This window comes from Rhinoderma darwinii, chromosome 2, assembly GCF_050947455.1.
Source record: "Rhinoderma darwinii isolate aRhiDar2 chromosome 2, aRhiDar2.hap1, whole genome shotgun sequence".
Taxonomy (NCBI): Eukaryota; Metazoa; Chordata; class Amphibia; order Anura; family Rhinodermatidae; genus Rhinoderma; species Rhinoderma darwinii.
The window spans coordinates 406112901-406136721 of NC_134688.1; the positions used below are offsets into that span (position 1 = coordinate 406112901).

Below are 23821 nucleotides of genomic sequence, written 5' to 3' on the forward strand. Positions count from 1 at the left end.
CTGGAGTCCCAGGAAGAGCCTACTAGCGCTCTGCCTGGGACTCCAGCTCTGGGCAAGCCCCTGACGGCACTGGGGCCGCATCCACAGAGGGCACTGCGGCAGCATCCACAGAGGGCACTGCGGCAGCATCCACAGAGGGCACTGCGGCACTATCTAAAAAGGGGCTGCCCAATCTTGACATGTGTGCTAACTGAGCCACCGGACTGCATTTAGCGACACTTAAACTGGAGAGCTGGATTGTTGAAATAAGCACGTGGAGAAATATTTCAAATTTTAAACCTAGCGGTATTATTATTCTAGTAATATAGTGTTATAGTCGTTCAAATAACTAATTGATTAACAATAATTTTGTATTGTATCAAATTTGAAAGTAATGCGGCCCGTCAACTTCCCATTTTTTCTATATGCGGCCCACTTACCCGGCCGAGTTTGAGACCCCTGCTCTAAATAAATGTCTTGAAATATCCCAAGGCAGGAGCTGTAGGGATTTTGAGCCCTCACATAACCAGCCTCCACTTTTCTCTTGAACAGCTTCTTGCAAAGAAACAAAAAAAGACTAAAACTACAAACTTCTAGACCAGACAAGGATTACAATAATACTCAAGTTTTAAACAAGAACATTATGCTTTATTATTTTCATAAAGCATACACATTATATACATTTTCTCTGGATTATTCCACAAATATTTTGTAACACTTTTGCACAATCACAGAACACTGTTAAGGCTTCGTTCACATCTGCGTCAGGGCTCCATTCCGTCGGAACTGAGCCCTGACTGACACAAACGGAAACTATAGGTTTCCGTTTCCATCACCATTGAATTCAATGGTGACGGATCCCGTGCCAATGGTTTCCATTTGTCTCCGTTGTGCAAGGGTTCCGTCGTTTTGACGGAATCAGTAGCGTAGTCGACTACACTATTGATTCCGTCAAAACGACGGAACCCTTGCACAACAGAGACAAACGGAAACCATTGGCACCGGATCAGTCACCAGTGAAATCATAACATATGTCAGTTAGGGTCCCGTTCCGACGGACAGCTCCGACGGAACGGGACCCTGGCGGAGATGTGAACGAAGCCTCAGATGGAAATGAGAGGAGCAGATTTGGTGGTTATTATAAGAGGATGACAAAACCTAACATCTCCATTAATGCTGCACGGCTGTGGATGACTTAGAAGCAAACATACGAACGCAAATCTCCCTCTGAACATCCATGTACTCTTTGTAACAACTGCAAGAAAGGAACATCAGCCATTAGATATCAGAATTGATCACTGCATCACCCCCCCCTCCCCCATACTAATATGTAAAAAGCAGTGTTCCTAGATGGAATCTCCAAGCACCACACATTGGTGTATTTTAGGTCAAGCGCTGCTCATGGTCTCCTTCTACATATAAGCGGCTAAAACGTGTGGCAATAACGGCACCCAGAGCAGTTACCAACTTCCATGTGTGAATGTGGCTCCCTTACACAATGCATCAGATTTCCAAAGTCAAACACACGTTCAATTTGCGGCGCTCCCCTTTTCAACCACTTGTATACTATAAACTCACCATCCATTGATTGGAACAATCCAAATCATTAAAAAAAATTAAGAAACAGCTTATAAGCATTTTGTATACAAAGAAGCTGTATCACTCTCTCAGCCGATTCAGTCAGTATCCAGCTAATATCAATCACAAAAGAGACACGCAGGACCCGATCTCAGCCGAGTCGTCAGTTCAACTGAACTGACTAAATAGTCTGCGAGAGAACGATATAGCTTCTGTGTAAGCAGGGTACAAAGAAGCTGCATCGTAAAAAGTAAAAACATTTTTAAGAAAAAGTTAATTAGAAAAATAGTAAAAAAAAACAAAAAAACACATGGATTTCATTTAAAAAAAAATAAAAAAAATAAAATAAAAAATATAAATATATATATATATATATATATATATATATATATAAAATCAAAAGGTGTACATAGCCTTTAAAACAAGTTCCTCAATGGTAATTTCTGTGGTGAATTGCGATCCATGGTAATCATTAAAAGTCTTTTACATGTAATCTGGAGGGCCTGTTATTTTTTTTTTCAGATGTGATGGCCGCTTTTGTCTGCAGGGTCCCTGCACAGCAGTACAGGCTGCAGGCTGGGGAGCGCAACAAAGCCTGTGGAGTGGAAATGGACGTTTGACATGTCGGTCTGGTGCTGAGGGGTCTTGGGAGCCACGACAACTAAAAGGAACCTGATGGTCCTGAGTATTTGAGGTGAGATTTCCAGATAAAACGAGAGAGATTGTTTTTGGTTTGGTTTGATTTTCCTACTTTCATTTAAAACGTTGCCTGCCTGTGGGGTGAATAAACGCACCTCTCATTTTCAATCACAACTTTGGAGTGCTGCCTCATTCTTTTTGCCGGCTGTTTATCTGCGGGCTCGAAGCCTGAGCCTAGGAGGAGTTGCACCCACTACTGGAGCAGTGCGGCTTTTTCTTTTTTCCTACTTTCATTTAGGTATGCATAGGGAAGGATTATGATCAAGTTTCAGAGAAATATTACCCATAACTCCCATTTTTTTTTTCTTACTCAATGCGGGTAACTTTTAGTAAATGATGTATATTGGAAATGCTCTGCCTATTTCAAAATTCCTCATGCAAACTATTTAATCTGCTGATAATATCGGAATTGATTTACGCGTACCTTTCCTATCTGACATTTTTTATTTTGTTGTTCGTGTTATATATGAGAATCCAATAGAAACATTTAAACATAACCTATCCTAGTCACCCTTGTGATACTAACAGCTGCTGTTCAAAGTCAATCTTAAAAGGGGTTTTCCAGCCAATAAAAATGGATGTCCTCTCCTCAGGATAGGCCATCAATACCTGATGTGTCGAGGTCCGACTCCCGGAACCCCTGCCGATCAACTATTTTGAAGGGTCCGCAGCGCTCATACAAGCGCTGCTTCCCCTTCATTTCTTCTTGCTCACTGTGAATCTTCAACACGCGTTTAGTGGCGATTCACAGGTATTGCAGCCTCCTTCTCCCTTTCACTTCAATGGGAGAAAAGGCTGCAATACCTGTGAATCGCTGCTAAGATTTACAGTGAGCAAGAAGAAATGAGCGCTGCAGCCCCTTCAAAACAGCTTATCGGCGAGGGGTCCCGGGAGTCAGACCCTTACCCATCAGCTATTGATGGCCTATCCGGAGGATAGGCCATCAATTTTTACTGGCTGTAAAACCCCTTTAAACTTATCCAAGTCTTGACTTCAAAGCCATGTTAAGTCTGAATAAAATTCAATCTTTGATACAAATTCTGTATCTTATAAAATGAATAGTAATACCTTGACAACCTCTTCAGTTCACTGTTAATTTCCAGATTAAATGGTTCCAATTTCTGAGCCTTCAGCAGAAAGGTACGTGACTTCTCATACTCTCTCAACTCAAGACAAGCCTGAGATGGGGAGAAAAATCTGATAAGTTACCTGCACTGAATTATCAGGTAATAGAAATATGCACAAAAAGTTCAGAGCTCAGTTGTGTAACTGCAATAGGAAAGCTCTTCTCCCATCTTAGACACACATTTAGTCTTTGCCCTAAGTTCAGTGTATGCACCGGAAAAGCTCCCAGCACATACGCCAAACATATCCATAGGGTCGCATGAACCCGGCTAGTGCAAAAACAGTGTTCTTTTGGCATACGCCAGGCCAGTATGCATCAGGAATACCTTTTTTTGTTTTTTGCTACATAGAAACAGTCTACTGCGCTTTCCACTACAGAGGAATACCGCAGTATACTTTTTTTTATAATGGGAATCAATGGGCGATACAATGCTTTCACAGTGGCAGCCCACTTTTGGAGGTATACGCCGTGGAATACTCCTGACGTGTACTTCCGACAGGAGGAAAAGATGAGGTGTGAACAGCGCCTTAAAGTGTCCAATATCTATCATAAAAATACATACATACACACGCACACACATTAGTACAGCTTCGCCAGACCTCTGGCTACCATGGCACTCTGAGATTTTGCTGCAGGGGGCAATTGGGGACAGAAGGAGTTTACACCGGTCCCGGACGTTTATCTCTGATCCCAGCCGTTGCAGGTGGATGTCAGCTGTCTAAAACAGCAGACACCTGCCAGGCATGGTGCGGGCTCAGAACTTGCCATATTGACAAAGCACACACACCGCCACGCATCTGCAGGCGGAGGTCGCTATAGGATTAAGACTATGTGAAGCACTTGAAAAAAAGGTTTAAACGCATCCATCTAATCTGAATAAAGCATCTTATTTTGGATAGTCCAACTTTTTGTACAACAGATCATATAAACAGGGTAATTAGAAGTACGTATAAAAACTATTAAAGCCATAATCTCTCTTCTGGTCGCTCGAATAAACCGGATGTAGAACACCATAGCTGACTGTGTGCTCAGGGAGGGAACCTTGAAAATGAATATACAGCAGGTTGTACAGCTGGGGTTAATGATATTTATGGATAACCTATTGAAAGATATTAAAATTACCATCTAGCTATATTGGAGCCAGTACACTACCATTTTCCCCCACAAAAACATACCTGCCCACAGCGAAATAAAGCCTTTACATTTTTATTGTCTATTGCTAAAGCTTTTTCTCCCCATTTCAGAGTAGTCGAAGGCCGTTCCAGCTTCAGATATGTGAGTGATAAATTCAAGATCACAAGCAGACGAGCGGCATCAAGCAGCGCAGTCTCCTCCTCTGAAGTGGCTTTACAAGACAGACAGGAGAAGGCCTGTTTAAAAAAAAAAAAAAGGAACATTAAATAATATTATGCCACTGCAGATAATGTCTGTCCAAGAAAGTGAAGTTTACAGTGTGCAAGTGAAATCTCTGAGATGACCACCCAAAATTGCTTTAAACGGTCATGTAGAGTGGTCCTTTGAAATAAGATGGCCAATATGCAAAGTATATAAAGGGCTTGCCCAGTCCCTAAAAACTGATGGCCTATCCTCAAAATAGGCCATCAACATTTGATCGGTCGGGGTCTGACTGCCAGGACCGGCACCGAGCAGCTGTTTTGAAGGGGCTGCAGCGCATTCACTTCAATGGGAGAAGGTTGTAATACTGTGAACCGCGCGCTACTGCTGTGTCGGCGATTCAGTGTGAGCAGTAACCGTAATGAAGGGGAAGAAGCTCTGCATCGGCCTCTTCAAAACAGCTGATCGGCGGGGGACTCTGCAGTCGGACCCGAACAATCCGATATTGATGGCCTATCCTGAGGATAGGCCATTAGTATTTAGGGACTGGACATCTACCTATAACATTCCCTAATAGGACTATACTAATACTTTCACAGGCCCCCCCTTTTACATTAGTCATCAGAACCTGACCCCTTCATTCAGCAGTATCCCCCACACTCCTTGCACCCCAATACACTTCATGTCTGTCATACACACACTGGCTGGTGACCGGCTAATGCAGCTTTATGTGTACTACCCCATATGTATAAAAGATGGCTGGACCATTGTACTTAACCCCTTCCCGCTCCTTGACGTACTATTACGTCATGGCAGCTGTATCGTTCGCGCTCCATGCCGTAATAGTACGTCTCGGGAGTAACGGCCGTTTCGGCCGTCCTCCCGACACATACAGGAGCTGTGACGCTGCTGTCTTGTTCAGCAGCTGTCACAGCTCCTACAGCGGGGACCGATCGCTGTGTCCCCGCTGATTAACCCCTTAAAAGCCGCGTTCTATAGAGATCGCGGCTTTTTAGGGGTTAAGCTGCCATCGCCGGCCTGCTACGCGATAGCGGCCGGCGATGGTGACTATGGCAACCGGACACCAAACAATGGCGTCCGGCTATGCCATAGACGGAAGCCTAGTGGGTCCTGACAACGTCAGGACCCACTATGCTTGCTGTCAGTGAGTAGCTGACAGTTCTAATACACTGCACTACGCATGTAGTGCAGTGTATTAGAATAGCGATCAGGGCCTCCTGCCCTCATGTCCCCTAGTGGGACAAAGTAATAAAGTAAAAAAAAAGTTAAAAAAAGATGTGTAAAAATAATAAAATAAAAGTTTTAAAAGTAATAAAAGTAAAAGTCCCACTTTTTCCCTTATCAGTCATTTATTATTAATAAAAATATATAAACAAACAAATAAACTATACATAATTGGTATCGCCGCGTCCGTAACGGCCTGAACTACAAAATTATTTTGTTATTTATCCCGCACGGTGAACGCCGTAAAAAAAAATATTAATAAACCGTACCACAATCACAATTGTTTGGTCACTTCACCTCCCAAAAAATGGAATAAAAAGAGATCAAAAAGTCGCATGTACCTAAAAATGGTACTGATCGAAACTACAGTTCGTTACGCAAAAAATAAGTCCTCGCACGCCTTTATTGATTGAAAAATAAAAACGTTATGGCTCTTAGAATAAGGTAACACAAAAAGTGAATGATTGTTTACAAAACGTATTTTATTGTGCAAACGCCATAAGACATAAAAAAAAACTATAAACATCTGGTATCGCCGTGATCGTATCGCCCCGCCGAATAAAGTTAATATATCATTTATAGCGCACGGTGAACGCTGTAAAAAAAAAAAAGTATACAAAAACAATAGTAGAATTGCTGTTTATTAGTCACCACGCCACCTAAAAATGGAATAAAAACTGATCAAAAAGCCGCATGCACCCCATGAAAACTACAATGGATTCCTCAAGGGGTCTAGTTTCCAAATTGGGGTCACTTTTGGGGGGTTTCCAATGTTTTGGCACCACAAGACCTCTTCAAACCGGACATGGTGCCTAATAAAAAAGAGGGCTCAAAATCCGCTAGGTGCTCCTTTGCTTCGGAGGCCGCTCCTTCAGTCCATTACCGCCCGAGGGCCACATGTGGGATATTTCTCTAAACTGCAGAATCTGGGCAATAAGTATTGAGTTGCGTTTCTCTGATAAATCCTTTTGTGTTATAAAAAAAATGGTATAAAAAGAGTAAATGTCACCTCTACTTTGCTCTAAATTTCTGTGAAACACCTAAAGGGTTCATAAACTTTCTAAATGCTGTTGTGAATACTTTGAGGGGTCTAGTTTCTAAAATGGGGTGTTTGATAGGGGTTTCTAATATATGGGCCCCTCAAAGCAACTTCAGAAATGAACTGGAACCTAAAAAAATAAATAAATGAGGCAATACTTCGCTTCTTACATTATACTGATAATGAGCCGTGCCCACTCCGAGATGACCCCAGTTTTGACCGTTTGTATAAACGGAGACCCCTATTAGACCGTTCCAGTGCCCGGTTTTCCCAAGCATACACCCCCGAGAAGTGTTTTTCTATTGATGAGTCCCTGGTACATTTTAAAGGGAGGGTTCAATTCCGCCAGTACCTGCCAGGTAAGAGGGCAAGGTATGGCGTGAAGATGTATAAGCTGCGAGAGTGCATCAGGGTATACCTACAGATTTAGGATATATGAAGGAAAGGCCACCCCCAAACCAGACTGCATCCTGGACTACAATAGGTACATGGGAGGGATGGACTTGTCAAATCAAGTCCTGAAGCCCTACAGCGCCATGCGGTGAGGTATAAGAAGCTGGCCGGGCACATCATACAGATGGCTTTGTACAATGCGTATGTGCTACGTCGATGTGCAGGCCAGAGGGGAACTTTCCTGGAATTTCAAGATCTAATCTTTAGGGACCAGGAAGGGGGGGCGCATCGTACCAGGGCAACACTTTCCAGGAGAAGGTCCCCAAACCGGTGGAAAGGGAAAGAGTCAAAAGAGGTGCAGAGTCTGCTATAAGAGGGGGATAAGGAAGAACACAATATACCAATGTGACACGTGTCCCGAAAAACCAGGGCTCTGTATAAAAGATTGTTTTAAAATGTATCATACATCCCTTGATTTTCAATTTACCCTGATGCACTCCGCACAGCTTACCCCCCTCATCTTTCCCTTCTGAGCCCTGCCGTATGCCCAGGCAGCTGATAACAGCCACATGTAGGGTATTGTCGTACCCAGGAGAACCCACATTACAATTTAAGGGGTGTATATCTCCGGTGGCGCATGCTGGGCACACTATATTGGACACTGAAATGGCATATACATATATAAAATTGCAAATCTCACACTGCACCATCTGCTGCGCATTATCTTTTACACAGTACCTGTGGGGTCAAAATGCTCACTACACCTCTAGATGAATGTCTTAAGGGGTGTAGTTTTTAAAATGGGGTCACTTCTCGGGGGTTTCAACTGTACTGGTACCTCAGGGGCTTCTGCACACATGACTTAGCACCAGAAAAGCTCCAGTAGGCCAAATGGTGGTCCTTTCCTTCTGAGCCCTCCCATGGGCCCAAAGGGCAGTTTATCACCACAAATGGGGTATTGCCGCACTAAGGACAAATTGGGCAACAAAATGGGGTATGTTGTTCCTTGTGAAAATAAGAAATTTTGATCAAAAATGACATCTTATTGGAAAAAATATCATTTTTTTCATTTCACAGCCCAATTCAAATAGGTGCTGTGAAAAAACTGTGCGGTCAAAATGATAACAAAAACCATAAATGAATTCCTTGAGGGGTGTAGTTTCCAAAATGGGGTCACTTCTGGTGGGTTTCCATTGCTTTGATACCTCTGGGGCTCTGCAAATGCGACATGGCACCCGAAAACCAATCCAGCAAAATCTGGACTCCAACAAACACATAGCGCTCCTTTCCTTCTGAGCCCTCCCATGGGCCCAAACGGCAGTTTATCACCACAAATGGGGTATTGCCGCACTAAGGACAAATTGGGCAACAAAATGGGGTATGTTGTTCCCTGTGAAAATAAGAAAATTTGATCAAAAATGACATTTTATTGGAAAAAATATCATTTTTTTCATTTCACAGCCCAATTCAAATAGGTGCTGTGAAAAAACTGTGCGGTCAAAATGATAACAAAAACCATAAATGAATTCCTTGAGGGGTGTAATTTCCAAAATGGGGTCACTTCTGGTGGGTTTCCATTGTTTTGATACCTCAACGCCTCTTCAAACCTGGCATGCTGCCTAAAATATATTCTAATAAAAAAGAGGCCTCAAAATGCACTAGGTGCTTCTTTGCTTCTAGGGCTTGTGTTTTAGTCCACGAGCGCAGTAGGGCCACATGTGGGACATTTCTAAAAACTGCAGAATCTGGACAATACATATTTAGTAGTGTTTCTCTGGTAAAACCTTCTCTGTTACTAAAAAAAAATTGAATAAAATTGAAATTCAGCAGAAAAAATGAAATTTGCAAATTTAATTTCCACTTTGCTTTAATTCCTGTGAAATGCCTGAAGGGTTAAAAAACTTTCTATATGCTGTTTTGAATACTTTGAGGGGTCTAGTTTTTAAAATGGGGTGTTTTATGGGGGTTTCTAACACATAGTCCCCTCAAATCCACTTCAGAACTGAACTGGCACCTTCAAAAAAAGGCTTTTGAAATTTTCTTAAGAATATGAGAAATTGCTGTTTATGTTCTAAGCCTTGTAACGTCCAAGAAAAATAAAAGAATGTTCAAAAAACGATGCCAATCAAAAGTAGACATATGGGAAATGTGAACTAGTAACTATTTTGGGTGGCATAACCGTCTGTTTTTCAAGCAGATGCATTTAAATTCTGAAAAATGCTATTTTTTGTAAATTTTCTCTAAATTTTGCAATTTTTCACAAATAAAGACTGAATATATCGACCAAATTTTACCACGAACATGAAGCCCAAAGTGTCACGAGAAAACAATCTCAGAATCGCTTGGATAGGTTTAAGCATTCCGACGTTATTACCACATAAAGTGAAATATGTCAGATTTGAAAAATGGGCTCTGAGCCTTAAGGCCCAAACTAGGCTGCGTCCTTAAGGGGTTAACAAGCATTTTTTACTTTTTGTGTCTCCCTTATTTCCTCATAGATTGTAAGCTCTTTCGAGCAGGGTCCTCACTCCTCTTGTTTGAATTGTAAATTCGTTTTATCAGTATGTAATGTCTGATATTGTCTGTACAATGTCCCCTCTGAATTGTAAAGTGCTGCGGAATATGTTGGCACTATATAAAGATGATTATTATTAACCCCTTTAATAATCTGCGGAGTGGCCTGAAATTTTGAAAATCTGCAGTATATCCTCAAATCCACAGATTTTTTACCCCATATTTTGTTAAACGCCAGTCACATGTACTGCAGTGTAATTTAGTTGCAGATTTGCTATGAAAATTCTACACTTAAAATCCACAAATAATCCTCTGCCTGGGCACATGGCTTAAACACAAACATTTACAAATCTCAATAAAGTTCTTTGAAACCAGCGTTTGATGAGCTGTATACTGCGTGCTGGGTGAGAAATTGTAAGGAGATTTCAGCTTATCTGCAGCTTTCTCGTAACACTACGGTTTCTAGCTAGAAGGTAACTGGCTGCAGTAGTAGCCTTCCCCCACTACTCTGCCAGCACCAGGAACATTAAACCACACCCCTTTCCTAAATTCCACCCCCAAGTCAGCTTTCAGACAAAAACGGTAGGAATCAAGACGAAGGATATTACATTGGGTAGGTTGGTTGCAAGGTACATAACTTCCCCTGAAGAGCAACTTACCCGTTTATATCTATCTTTAGCATCGTAAAACCTGCTGCGTTTGAAGAGATAGTTTCCAAACTGCTTTTCTGTAACAGCAATTTTCAGGACCTTTTCAAGGGACGAAGTTGACTGAATGTGCTGCAACAAAGAGAACCTTAACTACTTACACTGCTGTTCATGAAAATCTAAACATAATATAGTGATTACCCATAACGCTTACTAAAGGTAGATCACAAAAAGCATCAGATTCTGCTGTATCCAGGAAGTCCAGCATCTCAATCTCAAAGAGAACAGTAGAAGAAGGAGGTATGAGTGGAAGGCATCCCATTTTACCATATGCATAGGTTGGTGAATAAAGGAATTGAGACAGTTCTCCCCGCTGCATTGTTAGCACACTGACCTCCATACCGTAAAGGGTGATATCTGAAAGAAACGATAATAAAACCTACAGATTTTAATAAATAGACTGAAACATTGTAATATAAGTTTATAAAGTAGAACTGAACTTTTATAAAACTTTTGATATGTCATAGTGACATGCCAGAAGTTTTCATCAGTAGGGAGCCGAGCACTGAGACCCCCACCGATCGCTAAAACGAAGCTGCATAAATCGCCCAGGTGAACGCGGTGCCACTTACGTTTCTGAACAGCTCTCCTTGGAAAGCCAAGCCAGCGGTGTACAGATTCAAGAGAAAGTCTATAAGATGTACGTCCACTGCTCGCTTGGATTTCATAGTTTTATGATCTATGAAGGACAGAATGTGCAGCAGTTATGCCATTCCAAAGTCACAATAGAACAGCATAACTGATCCACATTCTGTCCTTCATAGGTCAGAACGTTAAAAAAAACAGCAAAACGTAACACAAGTATTTGGCATGTGAGTAGACAAGTAATACGTAGTGGCACATATTTCTTTAAACCAGGTTGAATGAAAAACACACTTAGATTTATTAAACAGACTTAACATAGAACAAAAAATGTGAATAGTATATAGACAAAATAAACATAGAAACAGCTGAATAAAACATTAGACTTGACAAGATGACATTTCAGAGTCTTATTACCTAGGAATTGATTTTTTTCTCAGACGAAATAAAACGATGAAAGTCACTGCATATCCCTTGTACAGGAGAGTTTTTTTATGGAGGGACTTTAAAGGAAGCTTCGTGAATTAAGCTCGGAAAAGCAAAACTGCAAGTGCGATAGCAAAGGCAGCAGACCTGACAGTGATATATTGCACAAGGGGTAAACACGTTCCAGCAGTTTCCTATATACTGGAAACATTTGCAAGTTGCCCTGGTAGATAGGGGAAAAAGATGCTACCTGGCCCTGAGACTGGGCTGGATAACTTCATATTGTAGCTGTGCTAAACAAGAACAAAAGCAACTAAACAGTAAATGCAGATTTAAAAAATAAATAAAAGAATAGTTGTAGAATATCTAGGAACACTGCAATGTTTTTGCAACCGCACAATTAGACTGGGGTCACTGGGCCAACTAGAAGGTCTGCAGTCTTCACTCTCTAAAGGAAGAAGAGTGTGATGAGAAAGGAAGACATGCCAGCTTTGGGAATCACTCGGACATTAAATACCACTGTTTAAGAGATGAAGTGTTAAGAAAACAGGGAATCCAATGCACGTGATGAGAGACCAGGAGTCCTGGTTTGGAGTAGGACTACAGAGCTGAGAAACTGCCCCTGGGATGAGGAAGGAGGTGACCATAGAAGAAATTAGTCAAATTAAGTGAGGGGAAAGATTACAAACGACCATCCATAACTCTCGAAGTGATTTGGAAGGATGAGAGTCTGGTGTTGATCCCATCCTCAGAATATCAAGAATGAATCTCCAAATCCCATGAGTGTATGGACTGGCTTGATAGAAACCTCCCATGGTCATACTCCCCCCTCCTGTAAGGAGTCTATGGCTCCCATAATGACCAGCAGGATGCCCCCTTTGCAGATCTCCTCGCTGTGTCTAGTGAGGGTTTGCCGCCAGGGGAGCTGGAAGGAACTATGGGTGACACTTAGGCTATGTTCACACGGGGTATTTTGCCGAGTTTTTTGACGCGGAAACCGCGTCGCAAAACTCGGCAAAAACGGCCCGAAAATGCCTCCCATTGATTTCAATGGGAGGCGTCGGCGTCTTTTTCCCGTGAGCAGTAAAACTGCCTCGCGGGAAAAAGCAGCGACATGCCCTATCTTCGGGCGCTTCCGCCTCTGACCTCCCATTGACTTCAATGGGAGGCAGAGAAAGCGTATTTCGCGCTGTTTTATGCCCGCGGCGTTCAATGCCGCAGGCGAAAAACTCAGCGAAAATCGGCGCGCAGGGAGAGGAATATCTGCCTCGGACTTCCAAACTGAATTTTGAGGCAGATATTCCTCCTGCAAAATACCCCGTGTGAACATAGCCTTAGAGCTCCTCTATTGCCGGCCAGCCTGTTTACTTTTGTCCCACTTGCTTGCTGTGAAGACAGACAACAGTGCAGTAGAATTGACACTGTTCACCTTCCTCTACAGAGGGGTAAACAAGGTGATCAGTGCCAGACTGGTTTCCCTTTTTATAGAAAATTTAAACTAAATTTAAAAAAAGATACAGCCCTGGAGTAATGACGTCTGCGCCTGCCTCCTGTGGACACAAAGCTAAAACGGATTAGCTCACTTCCTTAAAGTTGGTATAGGCTGTGTAGGAAGACCTGAACGCTTTCTGCTTAACCCCTTCCCTCTTTGGCCACTTTTGACCTTCCTGACAGAGCCTCATTTTTCAAATCTGACATGTTTCACTTTATGTGGTAATAACTCCGGAATGCTTTTACCTATCCAAGCGATTCTGAGATTGTTTTCTCATGACACATTGGACTTTATGTTACTGGCAAAATTTGCCCGATACATTCAGTATTTAATTGTGAAAAACACCAAAATTTAGCGAAAAATTGCAAAAATTAGCATTTTTCTCAATTTAAATGTATCTGCTTGTAAGACAGGCAGTTATACCACACAAAAATGTTGCTAACTAACATCCCCCATATGTCTACTTTAGATTGGCATCGTTTTTTGATCATTTTATTTTTCTAGGACGTTACAAGGCTTAGAACTTTAGCAGCAATTTCTCACATTTTCAAGAAAATTTCAAAAGGCTATTTTTACAGGGGCCAGTTCAGTTGTGAAGTGGCTTTGAGGGCCTTATATATTAGAAACCTCCAATAAGTCACCCCATTTTAAAAACTGCACCCCTCAAAGTATTCAAAACAGCATTTAGAAAGTTTAACCCTTTAGACATTGCGCAGGAATTAAGGCAAAGTAGAGGTGAAATTTACAAAGTTCATTATTTTTTTCCAGAATTTTATTTTGAATCCATTTTTTTTGTAACACAGAAAGTTTTACCAGAGAAATGCAACTCAATATTTATTGCCCAGGTTCTGCAGTTTTAGGAAATATCCCACATGTAGTGCACTACTGGACTGAAGCACCGGACTCCGAAGCAAAGTAGCACCTAGTGGATTTTGGGCCTCCTTTTTATTAGAATATATTTTAGGCACCATGTCAGCTTTGAAGAGGTCTTGTGGAACTAAAACAGTGGAAACCCCCAAAAGTGACCCCATTTGGGAAACTACACCCCTCGAGGAATTTATTTAGGGGTGTAGCAAGCATTTTGACCCGCCAGTTTTTTTGCAAAAATTTTTGGAACTAGGCCATGAAAATGAAAATCTACATTTTTTCAAATAAAATGTAAGTTTAGCTAATTTTTTTTCATTTCCAAAAGAACTAAAGTAGAAAAAGCACCACAACATTTGTAGAGCAATTTCTACCGAGTAAAATACCCCACATGTGGTAATAAACGGCTGTTTGGACACACGGCAGGGCTTAGAAGGGAGAGCGCCATTTGGCTTTGAGCTCAAATTTAGCAGGAATGGTTTGCGGACGGGCCATGGCGCATTTGCAAAGCCCCCCGAGGGGACAAAACAGTGGAAACCCCCAACAAGTGACCCCATTTTGGAAACTACACCCCATGAGGAAATTATCTAGGGGTATAGTGAGCAGTTTGACCCCACAGGTGTAGGCCGTAAAAATGAAAATCTACATCTAGAGCAATTTCTCCAGAGTAAAACAATACCCCAGATGTGGTCATAAACATCTGTTTGGACACACAGTAGGGCATAGAATGGAAGGAGCACCATTTGGATTTTGGAATGGTTTCTGGGCGCCATGTCACATTTGCTGAGCCCCTGTAGTACTAGTACAGTGGAAACACCCCAAAAGTGACTCCATTTGGGAAACTGCACCCCCTGAGGAATCATCTAGGGGTATAGTGAAAATTCTGAGCCCAAAGGTTTTTTGCTGAATTAATTAGAATTAAGCCATGAAAATGAAAAATATTTTTTTTTTCCAACAAGATGTAGTTTTAGATCAACATTTTTCATTTTTACAAGGAATAAAGAAGAAAAAGCACCCCAACATTTGTAATGAAATTTCTCCCGAGTACAGTAACACCCCATATGTGGTTATAATCAGCTGTTTACATATATGGGAGCATTCAGAAGAAAAGGAGCGGTATTTATCTTTTGGAGCGTAGATTTTCCTGGAATGGTTTGCGGACGCCATGTTGCATTTGCAAAACCACTGATGTACCAAACAAAAGTGACCCCGATTTAGAAACTACACCCCTAAAGGCATTTATCAAGGGGTGTAGTGAGAATTTAGACTCCACAGGTGTTTTTCAGAAATGAATACGCAGTGGATGATGCAAAGTGAAAATTGCAATTTTTCCACTGATCTGCCCATTCACCGCACAAGATGTTGTGCCCCTGGAGAATCTTACCCCATAAATTGTTAAGCGGGTTCTCCCAGGTATGGTAATGCCTTACTTGTGGCCATAAATTGCTGTTTGCTATTGAGCGCAGCATCTGAGGGGTTAATCATCCGGATCGGAGAATAGCTCCTGGCAGTTACAGGAGGGTGCCAGCTGTATAATACAGCTGTCACCCCGCGGTGATGGTGCCGGCTCTGCTTCTGTTCCCGCACCATCACTGCGACGTAACTGTACTGCGCTTTACGGGAACTCCTTCCCGGCAGCCCCGTATATATACGGCGGAATGTCTGGAAGGGGTTAAGGGGGTTTTACACTGGGCGATTATCAGGCAGACAAGCATTCATAGAACGCTCGTTGCCGATAATTGCCCTGTGCAAACAGGGCAGCGATCAGCAGATGAACGAGCAAACGCTCGACCATCGGTTGGTTGTATCGTTTTAAAAAGGTCAAATATTATCGTTGTCGGCAGCACATGTGTAAACAGGGAGACACTGCCGGCATGATAATAATATATGGGGACGAGCGACTGGAGTAACGATCCGCTCGTTCCCATACATAGCTCCTTGTCACAGGAGCAAACGCGTACCGATCAACGAGCTGTCTCGTTGATCAGCGCTCGCTGCACCGGCCAGTGTAATAGGGCTTTTAGTGTCCTCTTCCTAGTGGTAGAAACCTATCCCCATGGTTACTGTGTCCCCCAATGACACAAGTGAGAAAAGTCTACAATGGGAAGAACCCTTTAACTGATGCTCTGGTGACGTCAATACTATGCAGTAAGTGGGTATATAACGCTTGACAATTTACTAGTAGAGCTATGTAATTGATTCACCAAATTAGAAATTAAAGGGTTTCAGCAAATGTATTAAATTTGTATTATTAGACGTTATACAATTTTCCAATAGATTTTTTGCATTGATTCCCCACTGTTTAAGATCTTTGCTTGTTGTCATTGAGTAGTAACATTCATTTAATTCCAGTGGATAAAATTCTGTCCATGGTCATGTGATGATCACACAGGTGCTGGGATCGTTAGTTACAGTATGCTTATTAGAGCGATGTCTTCTAACGAGCCGTGCACCTGTGTGTCCATCACATGACCATAGACAGAGTTTTATCCACTGGAAGTAAACCATGAATGTTCCTACTGAATAACAACAAGCAGAGATCTTGAAAATTGTGAGGAATGAATACAGAAAGTATAATATATTGGAAAATTTGATAACTTTTTAATTATACAAAAAAGGACATTAATTTGCTGAAAGTGGAATATCCTTTCAAATTTGGGATTTGCCTGTTCTTGACGCATTGAGTAAATACATTTTCCAGGTCTTAGATTGATTTAACTTAAAGGCTATGTGCACCTTTGCTATTTCTTTTTATTGTTTTAATGCATCTAAAATTATAAAATTAAATTATTGTTGTGTATACAGCTCCTATGCAGACCTATGTGTCTCCGTGGTTACAGACTACAAACAAACCCTGTTTAGTCTGATCCTAAAATCATACTCTCATCCATCTGCCCAATGATCCTTACTAATTATGCTGACAAGAAGAAAAGGAAAATTAAGTTAAAAAACACAAACCGTAAGATCAGACTACACAGGGTTTGTTTGTAGTCTGTTACCATGGAGACACAGGAACTGTATACACAAAATGGTAAGAAAATTTTATTTGGCATCATTTGCAATATATATATATATATATATATATATATATATATACATACAACCATACATACATTAGATGCATTGGGTCACTAAGATGGACGTAACCTTTAGGAGAATAGGTGAATCAAGCGGAACTGCTGTGTATTTTCTGCCCGGAATTGCAGATGGAAAAAACACAGCAGAATACAGTAGCAGCAAAGTGGGTGAGATTTAACAAATCTCATCCACACGCTGCGTAAAAATTCCGACCAGAAATTCACATGTGGTGCGTGTTTTTCGGACTGCAGCATGTCAATTCCTGCTGCGGAAAGTGGATTGAAATGCTGCGTTTTTCAGGAGATATCACCACCTTGCGGCATTGTGGACAAACGCAGCAAAATACACACCTTCCTGCAGTTAAAACCACAGGAAATGGTGTGTTTTTGCCGCAGCGGAAAGTCTGCTACTTTCAACAGAATTTCGGCAGAAAATGCCATTATGTGTGGACAAGCCCTAAGTCATGTGCTACACAGGCGACATGAAGCGTTACTAAGTAAAATAATCTTTTTATACAGATAATCTTGTGACTTGTACAATACATCCTGGTCTCACCTTCACCAAGCTTCATTAGCCGGGGGTAACGCCGAAAACAATTTGTTTCAAACGCTCTATCCGAATGTTCCAAATATCCAGAAAATTTCACTGCGGAGGTAAGAACATATCCATGACTGCTGCTGTGCTATACAACTTATTATGTGAAACAGCAATAGAATTAAAACCGATGTAAAAATTGGCTATTGGATGACACAATCATGGAATATAAATGCCCAATATTTTCCATTGTTTATATAGCATTAACCCATTCAGCAGTGCACATTACAATATCAAAGGACACACTTTCTGAGAAAACAAAAATCTTACCAGGTTCATGCAACAAATATAATCCCGGAATTTATTAGGTCTGTTTCGGAACACCTTATCTTTAGGCTGTGTTCACATGAGGCAGATTCTATGCGGAAATGTCTGATTATGAACATACCCATAGTGTGCTGGTATACGCTGCGACTGTGCGGTGGTAGTACTGCCGAGAACTTTGCGGTGGTTTTTGGCAGTGCAGCCTGTACAGGTGAAGCACAAGGTTTCAGCCGCGTGGCAACTACTACAGCACGGCCGCAGTGTGTATGGATACACTCACACAAACAATTCAGGGGTTAAAATTGCAAATAATCCCAAATGCAAACAGAAATGAGTAATTAAATGTATGAGTAGTCGTAAACTGAACAGCACATCCCCTGCAATAGAGAAGATGTAGGCCAGCAACCAGGGGCGTCCCATACAACGCAACGGGCAGCGCTACTGAAAGGGGAAAGAACAGCACATTTTTTCCAATGAAGAGCAAATGGCGCAATTTGTTTTTATTTCAAGTGCTGCTTTAATGGGTTTTCTGCACTTACTAATTACTGTGGCGTCCGGAGGAACGTTTTCTCCACTTCCAGCCCGGATCACGACTTTTAAAATTCCTCCGTCTCCTGATATATCCGTCATGTTCTGTGCCAGCTTCTCAAATACAGACTAGGAGAACATACAAGGCAAAGTATTGAGTGGAATTACTTTACATCAACAAGGCGACAACAGGCGATCTGAAATTTCTAGCGTAAACACTGGACTTTCCAAAAACGGATTTCATTGCGGAAAATCCACAGCGTATTACAGTAGCAGCAGAGTGGATGAGATTTGAACAAATCTCACCCGCACGCTGTGGAAAAAAATTTCCCGAGAAAATTTAACTTTAGTGCTTTTTTTTGATCCACAGTATGTCACTTTATGCTGCCAAATCGCTGCTCCTTTGTTGCGGGTTTTTCCGATTTAATTCAATGGGGAGGCAAAACCTATGCCAAATAGCAAAATGTGTACATTTTGCAGCGCACCATTTCCCGCTGCAAAAAATCGCAAATGAGAAAAAAAAAAAAACTTATTTTGTTATGACAATGCCCCGGGGGGGGATGTATTTTATTTTTTATTTTTTTTTAACAGCGCTATTTTCCACCCAAAAATCTGCACCACAATTTGGTGTCGTTTTTCGTCCAGAATTCCCTGCAGCATCCAGGATATGCTGCGTACTTTTAAGCAGCATATCTGCCCTGTGTGAACATACCCTTAAAGCAGATCAGTCACCATAATATAATGTGCTATTTAAGGGGAAAATATTATAATGGTAGGTCTGTTAGACCAAACCGCACAAAGAAATATTGTACCTAGTACCTCCCGCGTCATTACCAATGATTGACAGCCGCTGTACATACATCCAGATATAGAGCAGCCGTCAGTCACTGGTGAGAGGGTTGGAAATCGATGTAGCAGTGTAGCCCGTACTCCGCTACATCTGCTTTCCGGAAAAAGCCGAACAAAACCGAAGCGTCTGAGCGCTCACCTGAGGGCTTCTGCCGCTTAGTTTTAGCGATTGGTGGGGCCTCAGTGCTCGGACCCCCAGCAATCAAAACTTCTGACATGTCAGAAGTTTGTTGAACGTTTAGTTACCCTTTAAATTTCCGCTCTAATTTATATTTGATAACAGCTCTGGCCGTTTAACCCGTTAGTGACCGGCCCATCGTGTTTTTACGTTGGTCACTAACGGGCCTTATTCCGATGCCATAGACTTTTTACGTCGCGGCATCGGAATACGTTTACAGAGCAGGGAGATGTCAAATCTCCCTGCTCTCAGCTGCCAGAGGTAGCTGAGGGCTGGGAGCGTCCCTGCTCTGCCGGGTGAGATCGATATTAGTATCGATCTCACCCGTTTAACCCCTCAGATGCGGTGCACAATAGCGTGCACCGCATCTGAGTGGTTTTGGAGAGAGGGAGGGAGCTCCCTCTCATCCCACTGAGACCCGGCAATACGATCGCCGAGTGTCTGTGTCTCCAATGGCAGCCGGGCGCCTAATAAAGGCCCCCAGGTCTGCCTGGAGCGAATGCCTGCTAGATCATGCCAGAGGCATGACCTAGCAGATGCCTGTCCGTGTTAAACGGACAGGCAGTAATACACTTCAATACAAAAGTATTGCAGTGTATTACAATAGCGATCGGAGAATCGCATATTAAAGTCCCCTAGTGGGACTAGTAAAAAAGTGAAAAAAAAGTTTAATAAAGTTAATTAAAAAAAAAAATGTGAAAAAAAATTAAAAACCCAGCTTTTCCCCTTACAAAATGCTTTACTATTAAAAAAACAAAATAGTTAAAAAGTTACACATATTTGGTATCGCCGCGTCCGTAACGACCCCGACTATAAATCTATAACATTATTTAACCCGCACGGTGAACGCCGTAAAAAAATGTAATAAAAAACTATGGAAAAATTGCTGTTTTCTGTGAATCCTGACTTTAAAAAAATGCGATAAAAAGTGATCAAAAAGTCACTTCTACTCCAAAATGGTACCAATAAAAACTACAAGTCTTCCCGCAAAAATTAAGCCCTCACACAACCGCATCGGCGAAAAAATTAAACCGTTACGGCTCTTCAAATATGGAGACACAAAAACAAATAATTTTGAAAAAAAAAAGGGTTTTTACTGTGTAAAAGTAGTAAAACATACAAAAACTATACAAATTTGGTATCGTTGCAATCGTAACAACCCGCTGAATAAAGTTACTGTGTTATTTATATCACAGGATAAACGGCGTAGATTTAAGACGCGAAAAAGAGTGGCGAAATTTCAGGGTTTTTTCTATTTCCCCCCAAATAAAAGTTAATCAATAAATAATAAGTCCCCCAAAATGGTGCTATTAAAAAATACAACTTGTCCCGCAAAAAACAAGACCTTATACAGCTATGTCGACGCAAAAATAAAAAGGTTATAGCTCTTGGAATGCGACGATGGAAAAACGTAAAAAATGGCTTGGTCATTAAGGTTTAAAATAGGCTGGTCATTAAGGGGTTAAGAAAGGGAGAAAGATGGCGGCACTGAGCAGTCGAAGGGCAAAGCCACACGTGGCGGAATTGCTCTTGAATTCCGCTGCGGACACTCCGCAGCGTTAATCCACAGCGGAGCCGTTTCTCCATTGACTTCCAGTTCTATTTAGTAGGGTTCGTTTAGACGAGGCTGAAAATTCCGCTGCGGAGCATAGGCTGCGGTGCGGAATTTGGTGTCCGCAGCATGCAATGGATGTTGGAGTTGTGGCGGACTGGTTGCGGACTCATGGCGGAATTTCTCCATTGACTTCAATGGAGATTCTAAATTCCGCAATGAAGTCCGCAGTTGTCATGCACATGTTATGTGTGCTGCGGATGCGTCTTGCTTTTTTGACATGACATTTCTTCATTCTGGCTGGACCCATGTATTTCTAGGTCTACAGCCAGACTGAGGAAGTCAATGGGGCTCCCGTAATTACGGGAGCGTTGCTAGGAGACGTCAGTAAATAGTCACTGTCCAGGGTGCTGAAAGAGTTAAGCGATCGTCAGTAACTGTTTCTGCACCCTGGACAGCGACTACCGATCCCAATATAAAGCAACCTGTCAAAAAATAGAAGTTCATACTTACCGAGAACTCCCTGCTTCTGTCTCCAGTCCGGCTTCCCAGGATGACGTTTCAGTCTAAGTGACGGCTGCAGCCAATCACAGGCTGCAGCGGTCACATGGACTGCCGCGTCATCCAGGGAGGTCGGGCTGGATGCCGAAAGAGCGACGCGTCACCAAGACAACGGCCGGTAAGTATGAAATTCGTTTACTTTCACTAGGGAAAGTGCTGGCCCTTCTCTCTATCCTGCACTGATAGAGAGAAGGGAAGCACTTTTCCCGCAGTCCGCAGCAGCTAGTCCGCATCAATTTACTGCACATTTTGGGCAGATCCGCCGCAGAATCTGCAACGCAGATTCTGTGCGGCATTGATGCGGACAGTTGCGGAGGAAATCCGCCACGTGTGGGCATGCCCTAAGTCTCACAAGTGTTTGACGGCTCTGTGAGATTTCCTGCTTCTAATGGCCTGTTCACATCACTGTTGGCTTTCTGTTCCGGGGTTCCGTCTGAGGTTTCCGTCGGGTGAACCCCGCAACGGAAAGTGAAACTGAAACCACAGCTTCCGTTTCAGTCACCATTGATATCAATGGTGACGGAAACATCGCTAATGGTTTCCGTTCGTCCCCATTCCGGCAGGTTTCCGTTTTAACGATGGAATCAATAGCGGAGTCGACAGCACTATAGATTCCGTCAGAAAAACGGAAATATGCCAGAATGGGGACGAACGGAAACCATTAGCGATGTTCCCGTCACCATTGATATCAATGGTGACTGAAACGGAAGCTGTGGTTTCAGTTTTACTTTCCATTGCGGGGTTCACCCGACGGAAACCTCAGACGGAACCCCGGAACGGAAAGCCAACGCTGATGTGAACAGGCCCTAAGACAGTGTTCAGACGACAGAATTGGAGGCAGGAAAACCTGAAACAGATTTCATGGTGAATCAGTGTCATTACTCACAGATTTTATGCGGATTTACCCACGGATCCGGAGCGCCACAGCCCCTGCAAATAGCCGATAGGCAGGGTGCCGAGTCATACCCCCATCTATCAGATCTTGAGGCGCTGTCAAACTCAGCTGGAGCATCTTATTTACCAGGGAAATAAAGTTAAAATAACAACATGCCAGGTCCTGATCCCCCCATGGCCGTCAGTGACGCCATAAACACTGGAGGATCCTGAAGAAATCCGCAGAGTTCACGGACATCTGTACGGATTCAGACCGGAATAATACATGAACCGTAACAATAGGATGTGATCCATTCACGTGTATCCAGGAAAGCTTTTCCGAAAAAAGGGATTTCCATCAAGGGCCTGTGCACAGATGTTGACCTGCCTGCATGCGGTTTGCAGGGTTTCTCGTGGCGTTTTCCATCCGCGGCCATTGAGTGCCGCAGGCAAAAAAAAAAAATGCAGTGAAAACCGCTTTCTGTCTCCTATTATTGTCAATGGGAGGTCTGAGACGGAAACGCCCAATGATGGAGCATGTCGCTGGTTTTTACCGCTCGTGGGAAAAAATGCCTCCAACTCACATTTAAATCAATGGGAGATTTCAGGTGTTTTTTGTCGCGGTTTTCAATGCGGTTTCCACGTCCAAATACCCTGTGTGCACATACCCCAAGGGATCTGATCCTGTGCTTGGTAAAAATTATAGCGCTTCAAATACAGCAGTCTGAATGCAGCCCTATGTGTATGGCCAGCCTAAAATAATGCTCCCCAAAACAGCAGTTGTGCCACACAGTGCCCACATAGGTGCAATACAAGGCTAGAAAAGGCCTGTGTGGTGAACTGCATGGCTATCTTGCTAATCATCGTCGGGACAAAGACTGCCTGGGGCTTCTGTAAAAAAAAATAGACGCATTTTGCTGGATAGCGTGTAACGTATATACACGTGTAAGCAGAGTGGAGCTGTTGCTTGTAGCAACAAGATTACAGCAACCAATTAAATGCGACTGATTGTTATGGGCGACTACGCCACTCTGTACCTGAACCAGGTTGTATATATTGATCCCCACGCACTAATGAACATACAGCGTGCTGGACTAGACTACAGTGACTGCCGGCCGCGCTGACGTACTGCGGCCCGCACCTTGTGATCAAGTACAGGAAGACTAGGGACACGCTTTTAACGTTGAGCTGACACCCATGCGCTGTGGGCTCACCAATCCACGGTTGCCAAGTGCCCGCGGGGCACAAGGATGGCTCTGGGTTTGTTTGCCATTACTCCCCTCAGTCTCCATAATAGCTCTTCCCGTCGCAAGGTGACCCTCCAAATCCAGTCTCATCTAGTAACTCGTGAGTACTCTCAGCCAA

The 23821-nt window shown here is 42.6% G+C and overlaps 1 protein-coding gene across 4 annotated transcripts; it reads right to left on the reverse strand.

The window, feature by feature from the left end:
- Positions 1 to 908: 908 nt before the first annotated feature.
- FKBP6 (FKBP prolyl isomerase family member 6 (inactive)) lies at positions 909 to 23821 on the reverse strand. Of its 4 annotated transcripts, none has more exons than XM_075854134.1 (8): positions 23671 to 23821; positions 18455 to 18572; positions 17613 to 17702; positions 10770 to 10972; positions 10568 to 10687; positions 4558 to 4752; positions 3325 to 3434; positions 909 to 1234 (listed from the first exon to the last, which is right to left on the reverse strand). In XM_075854134.1, the coding sequence occupies exons 1-8, from the start codon at positions 23791 to 23793 to the stop codon at positions 1150 to 1152; spliced, it is 1044 nt and encodes a 347-aa protein (XP_075710249.1). In that variant the 5' UTR covers positions 23794 to 23821; the 3' UTR covers positions 909 to 1149. The 4 variants fall into 4 exon arrangements, with proteins under 4 accessions (XP_075710249.1, XP_075710250.1, XP_075710251.1 ...); XM_075854135.1 differs by having other exon boundaries at positions 23598 to 23685; XM_075854136.1 differs by lacking the exon at positions 23671 to 23821 and adding an exon at positions 23494 to 23590.

Bases quoted from the DNA above. Each gene is read 5' to 3' on its own strand.
- FKBP6 (XM_075854134.1), bottom strand. From the start codon at position 23,793: ATGAGACTGGATTTGGAGGGTCACCTTGCGACGGGAAGAGCTATTATG. The intron at 4,753-10,567 runs GTAAGTTGCTCT...TTTTTTAAACAG, and splicing joins CTAAAGATAGATATAAACGG to GCCTTCTCCTGTCTGTCTTG. The intron at 3,435-4,557 runs GTATGTTTTTGT...TCCCCATCTCAG, and splicing joins CTTTATTTCGCTGTGGGCAG to GCTTGTCTTGAGTTGAGAGA.